At 37.0% G+C, this 12,383-nt stretch overlaps 1 protein-coding gene across 1 annotated transcript; it reads right to left on the bottom strand.

Annotated features, from left to right (window-relative positions):
- Positions 1 to 8,006: 8,006 nt before the first annotated feature.
- Positions 8,007 to 10,924, bottom strand: LOC137490598 (duodenase-1-like). The gene is made up of 5 exons (XM_068218989.2): positions 10,613 to 10,924; positions 8,971 to 9,115; positions 8,728 to 8,863; positions 8,298 to 8,549; positions 8,007 to 8,216 (listed from the first exon to the last, which is right to left on the bottom strand). Exons 1-5 carry the CDS (start codon positions 10,677 to 10,679, stop codon positions 8,061 to 8,063), a joined length of 756 nt encoding a protein of 251 aa, XP_068075090.1. The 5' UTR covers positions 10,680 to 10,924; the 3' UTR covers positions 8,007 to 8,060.
- Between the last annotated feature and the right edge of the window lie 1,459 nt (positions 10,925 to 12,383).

Genomic DNA, 12,383 nt, shown 5'->3' with positions numbered 1-12,383 from the left:
GAGCTCCTGCTGATGAAACTAAATATATTTTGAAAGTGGGTGGAGACATTAAGCTGTCAGATTTTTTTAGGTGACATGATGATTAACATTGTTCTTGTTAATAAAGCGTGTGGTATTATTTAAGGTAGTTTGGTCTAGAAGAGGCATTTCAGTCTTTATGAATGACTTGAGCCGTTAACACCAAATATGATCATTCTTGTAAAAGAAGCCTGTACCTTTTATTGTAAAAATAATATAATAAATATCTCTGAAATATTAAATGGGGATTCACCAAATGGTTGGCAGCTGAAACAAAACACTTTCAGTGTTAAGCCAAACATATGAAAAATAGTTTTTTACCAAATGATGATTTTGATGATGCAGTCAGATAGCAGTTGAGAAGCGAACACTTTGTAAATGAAGCAAACATGTTGGCATCCTCTGGAAGCATTTAAGGAATCTGAGAAAGACAAAATTTGCCTTTTGCAGACACTAAATTGATTAGTTTACTTAATCCATTTGCTGTAAATGTGAAACAAAATGTGAACAATTGTATGTTTTATCAACTTGCGGACTGCTGAAAAGGGATTCGGTAAAATTGTTTTATCTCAATTATTCTATTTTCATAATTGTAGGGGGCCAAAATCAAAACTGGTTTTTAATTAACTGCGCACCCATTACCATAATTATGATAGACGTAACATAATTGTATCAAACTAATTCTGTACTATTATTACATCTTAGGGAATTTATATATTTGAATATTAGAGAATTTTCATTCATTCGTTTTCTTTTCGGATCAGTCCCTTTGTTTTATTTTAGGGGTTGCCAATTAACCAGCAACTTATCTAGCATATGTTTTAAGCAGTGGATGCCCTTCCAGCCTCAACCCAAAAACTGGGAGACACCGATACACACTCTTTCACACTCATCGGCCAATTTGGCTCAATCAATTAACCTATAGTGCATGTCTTTGGACTGTGCGGGGAAACCGGAGTACCCGGAGGAAACCCATGCGAAAATGTGGAGAACATGGAAACTCCACACACAAATTCCAATGGCAGCCAGGGCTCGAGCTATGCAGCGACCTTCTTGCTGTGAGGCGATCATGCTACCCACTAGGCCACCGTGACGCCTATTAGAGAATATTTAAATTTTATGAATAGTATTCATTCATTTATTAATTATTTTTAGTTTATATTTGCTTTTTGTACTGATGTGTGCTTATTTGCTCTAATATAATACTTATGTAATTGTATTAAAATTGTATTGTATTCAATATTTGTTTCAATATAATTTTAAATATGCATTAATTTGTACTCTAATTACAAATTTTTGTTCAATTGTTTAAAATTTTTTTTGTTTTTTTTCTAAATGTTCTTTATATAAGATTGCTGTAATCATAAGTTTAAAAGGATAATAGAATATTTATTATTATTTTCTGTTTCTTTTATTTCAAGAGTTCACACTTAGCTGATGATTGATAATAAAGTTTGGTATGTTGTCCCAGGAGAGAGCCCTGAGCTTGATCCTTGAACCCTGGGCTCCTTCCCGTTTGCAGGGCGAGAGGGGAGTTTGAGCTCAGGTAGATCTTGATGAACTCCCCTTGGCTTATTTCTAGCTAAATGACGGATATGGATTTACATTTACATTTAGTCATTTAGCAGACGCTTTTATCCAAAGCGACTTACAATTGAGGACAAGGAAGCAATTTACACCACTATAAGAGCAACAATGAATAAGTGCTGTAGGCAAATTTCAGGTGTGTAAAGTCTACAGAAAGCATAAGTAATGTGAGAAATTTTATTTTATTTATTTTTTTAGTACAGTTAGTGGTATAGCTAGAGAGGCAATTGCAGATAAGGAAGTTAAGTGGAGACTAAAGGGCAGTCTCAGCTGAGTGAGCTTTCTTAAAGCCGGATTGCTTGTTGTCCATGAGATTGTTTTGAGTAAGAAAGTCCAGGACTTGATTGAACACTACTTTCTCCAGAATCTTGGCTATGAATGGAAGCAGGGATACCGGTCTGTAGTTTTCAAGTAGTGCTTGGTCCAGGTTGGGTTTCTTTAGCAGTGGGGTTACTCTAGCTTCCTTAAATGAAGTGGGGAATACACCAGAGTCAAGAGATGTGTTAATTATGTGAGTCACTGTTGGTATGACTGCAGGAGAGATGGCTTGCAAGAGATAAGAGGGAATGGGATCAAGTGGACAGATGGTTGCATGGCTAGATAGCATGAGTTTGGACACCTCAGACTCAGAGATCGGAGAAAAAGAGGTGAGTGTGTGTGGTGTTGGTGGTGTATCTTGCGTGGTTGTTGTAGGTGCAGCAAATTGAGCACAGATTTTTGCAGTTTTGGTGCAAAAGAATGTAGCAAAGTCATCAGTAGTAATTGTGGAGGATGCGGGTGGAGGAGGATAGAGGAGGGAGGAAAATGTTTTCAAAAGTAGGCGAGGATTGGTGGCATTGTTGTTTTTCTGACGGAAGTATGTCTGCTTAGCAGAAGTAACCTCAGCCGAGAAAGAGGACAGAAGAGTTTGGTATGGTTTTGAGCGATGCTCACGGAGAACATCCGAGAGCCAGGGTGCAGGTGGACTGGCACAGGCTGGCCTGGATGTAAGAGGACATAGTCTGTCTAGACATGATGCTAGTGTGGAGCAGAGTGTATCAGTGGCACTGTTCGTATCAAGTGCAGAGAGTTTGCAAGATGGAGGAAGAGAGTCTGAAACAATAGTGGATAGTCTATTGGGTGAGAGAGAGCGTAGATTTCTGCGAAAGGCAACCAGTGTTGGAGTGTGTGGCGGCTCAGGAGTAATGGGGATGTTGAGAGACAGAAGCAAATGATCCGATATTTGTAGTGGAGTTACTAGTGTTTGATCAGCGAAGCAATGTCGCGTGTAAATAAGGTCTAGCTGATTACCTGATTTGTGGGTAGCAGAAATAGGTGCTCTTTTGAGGTCAAAAGAGGCAAGCAGAGTCTGGAAGTCAGCAGTTTGAGGTCTTTCAATGTGAATGTTGAAGTCACCTAGCACCAACAAGGGAGTGTCATAATTAGAAAAAGATAAGAGAAGAACATCCAGTTCATCTAAGAAGTGACCTAATGTACCCGGTGGGCGGTAGATGACAACCACATTTATGTAGAAGGGGTGGATAATGGACACTGCATGGAATTCAAAGGAGCTGATTGTTGACAGGGACGGTCTCTGAGTGAATTTCCATTCTTTGGAAATCAGTAGTCCAGTCCCACCTCCTCTCCCTGTCTGATGAGGAGTGTGGGAAAAAGAAATTAGCAGAAAGAGCTGCATGTGCAGCAGTGTCCTCCGGTCTCAACCAGGTCTCAGTTAGAGCCATAAGATTATAGTCAGAATATGTAGCTATGGAGGTAATAAAATCTGCCTTGTTAACAGCTGATTGACAATTCCAGAGGCCCACGGAGAGAGAGAATTGTGAAATAGCAGATAATTGTATTGAGCAAAGGTTGTGAGGATTACGCATAGAGCGTACCTCACGTGCTTTGTGAGTGTTAGTAACAACAGGAATTAGTGAACACATAATAAAAGTGCAATGAAAACAAAAATAGGTGCAAAGATAAAGTAAAATAAGAAAGTAAAGTACTCAGGTGCTTTGTCGGTGTCTTTGCTCGGTGGAGTCGCGCAGGTAGAGTCGATGGTGAAGGTAGAGTCGATGGTCTTTACACGCATGGCAGTCTTCACACGAGGCGGTCTTTACACGAGGCTGCCGCGGTGAGACTAGCTGCTTATATACACCCCAGAGCACTAGCTGATTGAATTCAGCTGGACACGCCTCCAGAGTAAAAAAAAGACACGAAACTGTAGCGGGGTACGCGAAACCGTCCGCACTCAACACACAAGCTCTTATAGTAACCAAGGAGACAGTGGGTAAACTTTTATAGTACCAACACAGAGCTGAAAACAAGTTTAAATGTCCGACAACCTTACACAAACAGCTGAAAACAGGTCTAAGTGTCCTCAAACCATACACAGCAACTGAAAACAAGTAAAATGTACTTACAGGCTGTTGGTCTCGTTGCTAAAGTGCTTCTCCGATGACTGGGGAGAGGTGTACTTGCTAAGAGCTTGACTATTATATAAATTTTGTGAGTTCAGTTTACAAGATCCCAGGGAAAACTCGCACAAGCATGGGGAGAACTAGCAAAACTCCGCACAGAAATGTAAGGCAACAGTGCTAATTACTGGGCTGCCGGTTAAATAACTCCGGTTATTAACTCCGGAGTCATCGGATTGGATAACTGATCATAAGCAAAATTAAAATAGTTTAGAAATAAACTTCACAAGTCGTTTTTATGTATTTATGTCAAAAAATGTTTGATGATTTCTTATTTTTTTTAACATTTTACTTCTATTTTGATTTAGCACTTTTTTTGTTGCTCCAGACATTTTGCAGCCACTAGTTTAAAAGTACTTGGTCTAGAAGAATACATACATATGTATATGGTTGATTTATTGATCTATCAATCAACTAAACCAAACTGACATGGATTTAGTTCTACTTAAGTTTCACATGAGTATTATGAAGACAGCAACCTGAATAATATTGTGAAATAAAACATTGGACCACATCTTGAATTTGAGGTTGAGCTTGATGTTACTTAATCCTGGTTTATCTTGATCCTAGTAAGCCCCTGCTCTGCACATTTTTTGGTATATTTCTCAACCATAGTGCCTTGTGAAACTGACTTCACAGGATATTCTGCTATGATTTGAGTTTGCAAAAAGCATCTTCAATTCAATGGGTGTTAAAGTGCGCTAGTTTTATCCCAATATCATGATGACTATTAAATAACCTTTAAATAACTTCTGTAATAAGTTTTGTCTGAAGATGCTGCAAACAGTATAGTGCAGATATTGGTTTTAAATGAAGTAAGCTTCAATTTCTGCCAGTTTCCAACAAATTTATAGTTTGATGACACTGACTGAGTGTGGAAGCAATTGCTAATAGGAGACAAGCAATGCAGGACAAAACAACTGCACTTTTATTAAGCACAGTCCACCACTTCCTGTTTACTTGATCATGTTATCATTGATAATGTGAGGATGAAGCAGTGGCATTTTATCATACTAAATAAATTTTAGGGCACTGTTAAAATGCTGCTCTGTGCAGTCTAATATAATGTACAATATGTTAAAGAGTCTTTGGTGTTTCCCATTTTCTCTTCAACCAAACTGTAAATTGAGGGTGTGTGACATCATTAGCATGGCTGACACAAAGGACACAGTCCATGTCACTAATTAAAATAGCTTATTTTTCTGGATTGGAACATTGCTTGAAACATTTGGGATAATGTAAGTTAAATGTAGTTAGGGCTGGGTGATTAACCTATAACCTATAATCAATCAAATTTTTCCAGGATGAATTTTTCCATTGTCCTTTTCTAGTGATAGGCATTTACGCTCTAATGCATCAAGGGTTTTAGGCATGATGACAATGAAAACAGGTTCTAGCTGGATTCGAAAAGATCTTTACCGTTGTGGACATCACTTTGAATCTTTAAAAAGTTTAATCAATTTACTTTACCGTTTTAATCAATGTACTTTACCATTTTAATACCCCAGCCCCCAACTGCGTGTGGTCACGTGACCCCGCTTTGTTAAAGACTGTGGCTGATTTTTACTTCTGTGGCCACTTTGCAGCCACATCTGATCTCTGGTCAAGTAGGACGATGGACCCATTCTCGAGCTTTACTTTGCACTACATTGACGATGTTTGGAAACGGTGCCAGTGATGCCTTGAGACAGCATATTGTCCATTACAATAAAATGACCATTTACATTAAATATTTGTTTACAGAAGATGCAGGATATGCACTGTTTAAAATATTATTTACAGGATATACAAGTGTTATTTTATTTAGAAGAGATACTGCTTATTTTCTACTTTTAATATGAAAAACGTTGAAAAATAATTTATTTTGTTTCCAAAACAACAAGTTATTTATTTTCACTTTTTTATACTGTTCGTTGTTGAACGTTGATGTTCCATAAATAATCATAGATGGTAGATAATGTGCGTTTCCTTCAATTATTTTAAGTAATGCACCCTTCATTTAGAAATCTCTCACTTGTAATACTGTACAAAACCTGTCAGTGAACTATGAGGGCAAAAAAAAAAAATAATAATAATAATAATAATAATTAATTAAAATAATCATCAATCGTAACAGTTAAAAAAAACTGTTAAAATGTTCAATTAATCAAAATTTAGATTTTAGGCCAAATCACCCAGCCCTAATATAAGCACAAAAGTCTGTGAAATAAATAACACTATTGCAGTGGGCTTAGTCTTAAGTATTGTGCTTTTAAGAAACTCAATTTATTTTACCATTTAAAAACATCTTTGTATGGCATCAGCAAAACTGCTGAGTTGTGATTCAGACATCAAATGTGGCATCAGATGTGGGCAGGAGGAGCAGAGAGATGATGCTCATGGTTAAGATAATCAGTGAAAACTATCAAAGATTCACAGGTTGGTGGAAACTTGAAGCTGTGTGGTTTAAGAATGTGATATAAGTAACATGATGAGGACAATTCTTGTTAAACTTGTGGTGTCATTTTCACATCTCACATGGTTTAGAGCAGGGGTGTCAAACTCAATTCCTGGAGGGCCGAAGCCCTGCACAGTTTAGTTTCAACCCTGCTCCAACACACTTACCTGTAGGTTTCAAACAAGCCTGAAGGACTCAATTAGTTTGATCAGGTGTGTTTAATTAGGGTTGGAACTAATGCCGAGTTCAGACTGCATGATTTTCAAACTAGTCGTGTCACAGATGTTTTCATACTGCATGACTATCTGGGCTTGCGTTTCGTCGCTGCTTTGTTTACACTGCAAGATGGTTCGGCGACATGGACATTCACATTGCATGACTTTAATATAGGGAGAATCGCCGACAACTTCGTCCAAACTACGTCTCACAGCCAAAAACATGTGGTATCTTTTGTTATTAAGTACACAATGAGAAAGAAACCTTTAATGAGGTAGAACATGTACATGTTTGCTCACCAGGGTTTAAAGGGAATTAGCCATTTCTCCTCAACGTTGATAATAAACTAATTTCTTTCTGTATGAAACGTCAAACAGACACGGTTGCTCCTGAGTCCTGTCAAACTTCCACTAGTTTTCCCTCCATTTCGTGGGTCCAAATAAACCGAAAAAGAGCGCTTTTAACTTCTCCCCCAGCCTCCTGCTGGCCTGCAGCAGGTATACACACACGCACACACAAGTGAAAGCTGCTCTCTCATTGGCTGTATGCGATCGCTGATGTTATTTTCAGTCAAAACTCAATTCACACGGCATGATTTGAATCGCTGACAGCTCCAGATATTTAGCACGCCAAATATCTCACAGGCATCAGCGACTCATCGGCGATTCTCTCAGATCGCGTCTTTGAACGTTCATACTGTGTGATTGTCACTCATGTGCACGAGCAGCGATTTGCCTGTGATTTCAGGCATTTGTCGGCGATTTCTCAAAACCTGTCGGCGAGCCAAAATCAGGGCTAAAATCACGCAGTCTGAACTAGGCATAAACTGTGCAGGGCTGCGGCCCTTTTGGAACTAAGGTTGACACCTGTGGTTAAGAGTAAATGTATTAACTATTAACTCAGCATCAGAAATTAGTTGTTTGATTTAATACGCATACACTGCATGTGTAGATGTATAGTACAGCTTAAATATTTCAGAAAATTAATGATTCTTTACAACTACTATCTCTAGGATTTGCAGAGAATAGACTGAAAAGAAAATGTCTAATAAGCTGCAGATATGTCAATGAAAATCTCTATTTTTCTACTAATCCTAGAATTTTATATTTATTTTTTATTTTTCACCTTTGCATGTAAATATGATTGTATTTGGATACTGGCCATATATGTATATATATATATATATATATATATATATATATATATATATATATATATATATATATATATATATGCCTTGTAATACTGCTATTACGAATGATGTGTTTGAGACTTGAGACAATGAGGAAACTTGGACTGATTAATGATTTATTAAAGAACTTCTTCTCCTTTTTATTTTCATGAAATCACATATTTCCAATTACTTTGTGGATCCATTTAAGATATGCTGAAATCTTAGTATACACATTAGGAAGCAAACGTGAATTACATTGATAACGGTCACAGAAAGCTGTGACTCCAACAGCAGTGTTATTACAAACCAAAGGACCTCCTGAATCCCCCTAATAAAAAACACAGATCAACACGTCACTAGTGAAATTAGATTAAACATTAACATAGTCTGAATCATCTTTCATACGTACATTGCAGGATCCGCCATGGCCATAAGCACAGATCATCTTTGAGGCCTTATAATCAGATCCCCATTTCTGTTCACACTCTGCATCATTTACTATACTTGTGTTTGCTTCCATTAGACGATCTGGCTTTGGTCCATTTTTCCACAGTCTTCCCCAACCAGCAACACTACAGAGAGTATCTGCTTTAACATCTTCTCCATCCTTCGGTAATGATATCAGTCCAACATTCTTGCTCAGTCTGACCTTTTTCTTTAACTGTGATGCAAAACCACAACCATTGTTAACAAATAAACTTAATTTATTTTAAAACTATACACTGATTATACTACTGTTTTATAGGTTAGTGCAGAAGCCCCAACGGCCAATACAAATTTAATTCATTTTTAACAGAAATTTAAACTTTGTGCTAACTAAAAGTATTAAAGGTTGATACTTTCAAAAGCATGATGTCATTCCGATTAAGATGCGGTTTATATTTCGAATTGAAGTAGCGCTCCACTTCACAACGGTCCAAACACTTGCTCCTACTTAGTTTATGGGCTCCAACCAAAACCGTCAGAACCTCTCTTCTGTTAAAAGTATGGTAAATATGTGTTTAGGATTGTACTGCAGTCACTGCATCCGTAAAAAGTGATTTAAACTCAACATTGCAATACACACTAAACAAAATGCTTACTCATTCCAGCAATGTGCAGCAGTCAAGACAAACTGTTCAGTAATGAGGAATCCACCACAGACATGACTGTCATTCGACTGAATAGAAACCATGTAAGGTCTGGAGTGAGGTTTTGCTTTCCTGCCGTCCACTATACCCACATGAGCTGCAAGAGAAAGAGAAAAAAGTAAATACTAAAATAAAAGTAAGCTACTCCACACATGCCAATGAAGAATATCTGCATAGGTTGTTAACGTGATGGTCAATTTTCACTGTCACACATCACAAAAATTAATATAATTAGTATTGTTATCATTTAAAATGCAGTCAATAGTCTCATTACAGTTTTGGGCCAGATTGCCTATGGTGCGACCGTCTCAGACACAGTTTTACAGTTTAAAATACAGCTCTTTAACTGTAAATGAAAAGAAAATTCTAGAATTATTAATACATACCTAAGGCCTAACTTTACAATTTTTTATTTTAGTAAACAGCAATCTTTTTTTTTCATACAAATATTTCAAAAAAGAAAAATAAACTTGATCCATTTTGTCACTGATAATCATGTCCTCTGATATGACATTCATACATTCATTTTCTTTTCGGCTTAGTGCCTTTATTCATCAGGGACCGCCTCAGCAGAATGAACCACTGACTTATTCAGCATATGTTTTACACAGCGGATGGTCTTCCAGCTGCAACCCATCACTAGGAAACACCCATACACTCCTGTTCACACACATACACTACGGACAATTTTGTTTATTCAATTCATCTATAGTGCATGTCTTTGGGCTGTGGGGGAAACCGGAGCACCCGGAGGAAACCCAGACGAACACGAGGAGAACATGCAAACTCCACACAGAAATACCAACTGGTCCAGCCAGGACGTGAACCAGTGACCTTCTTGCTGTGAGGTGACAGTGCTAAGCACTGAGCCCATGTGCCACCACCTATTAGGTTTTGTCTGAACTATTGACTTATTTAACTTTTTGGAATTATTATAAAATTGCTATATTTTGTATTTCTTTGGTATTTATTGAAAATATCCAACAAGTTTGAGAAGTCATGAAAAAAAAAAAACTTTAAAATAAAGTAAATAGCACTGTATGAAGATTAAAGATGAAGTGCTCTCACACTGCTTTTATATTATTAAGTGATGTTTTTAATTTTGTTACACCATAGGACATATTTAAGGTACAGTTTAGTAAAATGTAAAAAAAAAAAAAAAAAAAAATGATGAAAGGATTGATAATGATTGTGTTCCCCTGTTCACCTTATTCTTCATATATGAGCATGTGCAGCCATTTGAATCTTTTTGGCTCAAGACTTCCAGTCTCATTCACTTCCATTTATGTTAAGTTTGAATGTATTTCGAGTTGTTAAGTTAAAAACAGCTCATTTTACTGCTTGATTTTGCAAACGGACATTTTCTTATTATATGATTCTGTAAACAAGTAGTTTTTATTATTTCTAGTCATTTCTCTCATAGGCAGCTGAATCAGAAGTTCTAAAACAATTGCAAAACAGAGCTGACTTCAGCATTGAAGAATAAGTTCATTATTTTCTCAAACATCAGATTTCAGATTATATAAATATAACATTTTTTATTTCTTCAAAGGTTTGTCAACCATCCATATTAATCAGTTAAATTCAGTCTCACCAGTGAAGGTCATGTGTGGCAGCAGAGAAACCAGCAGGAGCAGAGAGATGATGGTGATGGTCATCATAAAGACAGTGACTTCTTAATGATTAAACCGTTTAAATTTACATTAAAGGTGGGAGGAGAGATTCCTGTTAAGACTTGTTTTTCTCAGCTTGTGGTGTCAATAACACCGATAGTATGACGATATTATTAGTGCTGTTCTTTGCACCATAAACAGGCTAGGGTATGATTAAACATCCTTCCATTTGTTTAAAAGTGCAATAGATATTGAGTTTCCGTCTTATTTTTCATTATTGTATGATGAGCAACACATTTTATTTCAAGAATTCTAAAGAAGAAGGGTATATTTTAAGAGGAGAGATTTGATTGGCTGCTATTTTAGTCTAGTGTAGTCATTGTGAAACTCATCACACTGGCTGAAGATCATCTGCAGTAGGGTCTCTGACTCACATTGATATTCTAACTAAATGCACCTTTTTAGGCAAGGAAAAGCAAGGCAAGTTTATTTATATAGCACATTTCATGCACAATTATTCAAAGTGCTTTACATAAACAAGAATAAAAGAAGCATAAAATAAAAAGACAATAAACAACAAAGAATAAAAATGATGAAAACAGATTCAAATATGTTAAAACCGGTTTCAAATGAAAGAAAAATAGAAGAAGGGCATAATAGTGTGACATGTCAGACGTAGCACAGTGCTCATTCAGTAAAGGCACAGCTAAACAGATGCTTTGACGGAACCCTTGAAATTTCCTATTTATTTAAGATCTGAGTGATCTGTTAGGTTTGTGTTCAGTGAGCATATCTGTAATGTATTGAGGTCCTTGACCAGGGCTATTCAATTGGCGGCCCGCTGGCCGAACCCGGCCCCAGAGGCAATTTGTTCCGGCCCTCCAAACATTGTGACCAGACATCAAAAATAAATTTAGTTCAGTAAAAAACAAAACGGAGTCTGTTTCATAAAGCACGAGCTGCCGTTGAAGGCTGCGCAGAGCGCAAGTCACCATAAGCGACTGGTGCATGCAACCGAAAACATGGTAATGGAACAATTAGCCGATTTCACTATTAACTGCGCTTTAATTCGTCACTTTTAAATCGTAAAGCCTTCTCTAAGCCACATTTCTGTTGGAGGGAACAAAACGAAACTGCTGCAATTAAACAAAGTTATGCCAAATTGCCAACTGTGCGCTAGTTTAAAGTAACAATTAAGTACACCGAGGCTAATACACGCACACCTGAATAACTATAGCAGCGGCCGTTCCCAAATTACGTCTTTTCCACTTTCAAGTTTGTTATTTCTAATGTAAGAATGTATGCGCGCACAAGCAAAGCATCACGCTTGCGTCTTTCCGGTTGCACGCAGTGGAAAACATCTCACGGTGAGAGTTGTGCATGCCTTTCTGTGCAATGTAAACAAAAGATGTTAGACGAGTCTAGAATGATATGCATGAACACAGATGACAACAACAGTTAATCTAAATAGCTACTTACCTAAAGCTTGAATTTAAATTAGACGTGATAACTGTGAAACCATCATTATTCTTCAGAATATATAATCATACAACCAAAATGTATAATTGTTGCATCCCTAATTGTAATGCAGTTAAAAAAAATAACATATAAATGTTTGAATGTAGAAGAAGCCTACTTCTGCAATATGGAAGCGTATGAGTAGCATAATTCAATTCAAAAAGTAATATGCAAAATGGCAATGCAATATGTTAAATGGCAATGTATTTCTGTATTTGAATTTGCATTTTCCAA

Source organism: Danio rerio, chromosome 22, assembly GCF_049306965.1.
Source record: "Danio rerio strain Tuebingen ecotype United States chromosome 22, GRCz12tu, whole genome shotgun sequence".
NCBI lineage: Eukaryota > Metazoa > Chordata > Actinopteri > Cypriniformes > Danionidae > Danio > Danio rerio.
This window is presented reverse-complemented; position numbering and strand designations above follow the sequence as displayed.

Excerpts from the sequence above, each read along its gene's own strand:
- LOC137490598 (XM_068218989.2), bottom strand. The coding sequence starts at position 10,679 with ATGATGACCATCACCATCATCTCTCTGCTCCTGCTGGTTTCTCTGCTG. Across the intron at positions 9,116-10,612 it reads GCCACACATGACCTTCACTG|CTCATGTGGGTATAGTGGAC; the intron begins GTGAGACTGAAT and ends TTTCTCTTGCAG. Across the intron at positions 8,864-8,970 it reads GCTGCACATTGCTGGAATGA|AAGAGAGGTTCTGACGGTTT; the intron begins GTAAGCATTTTG and ends TACTTTTAACAG.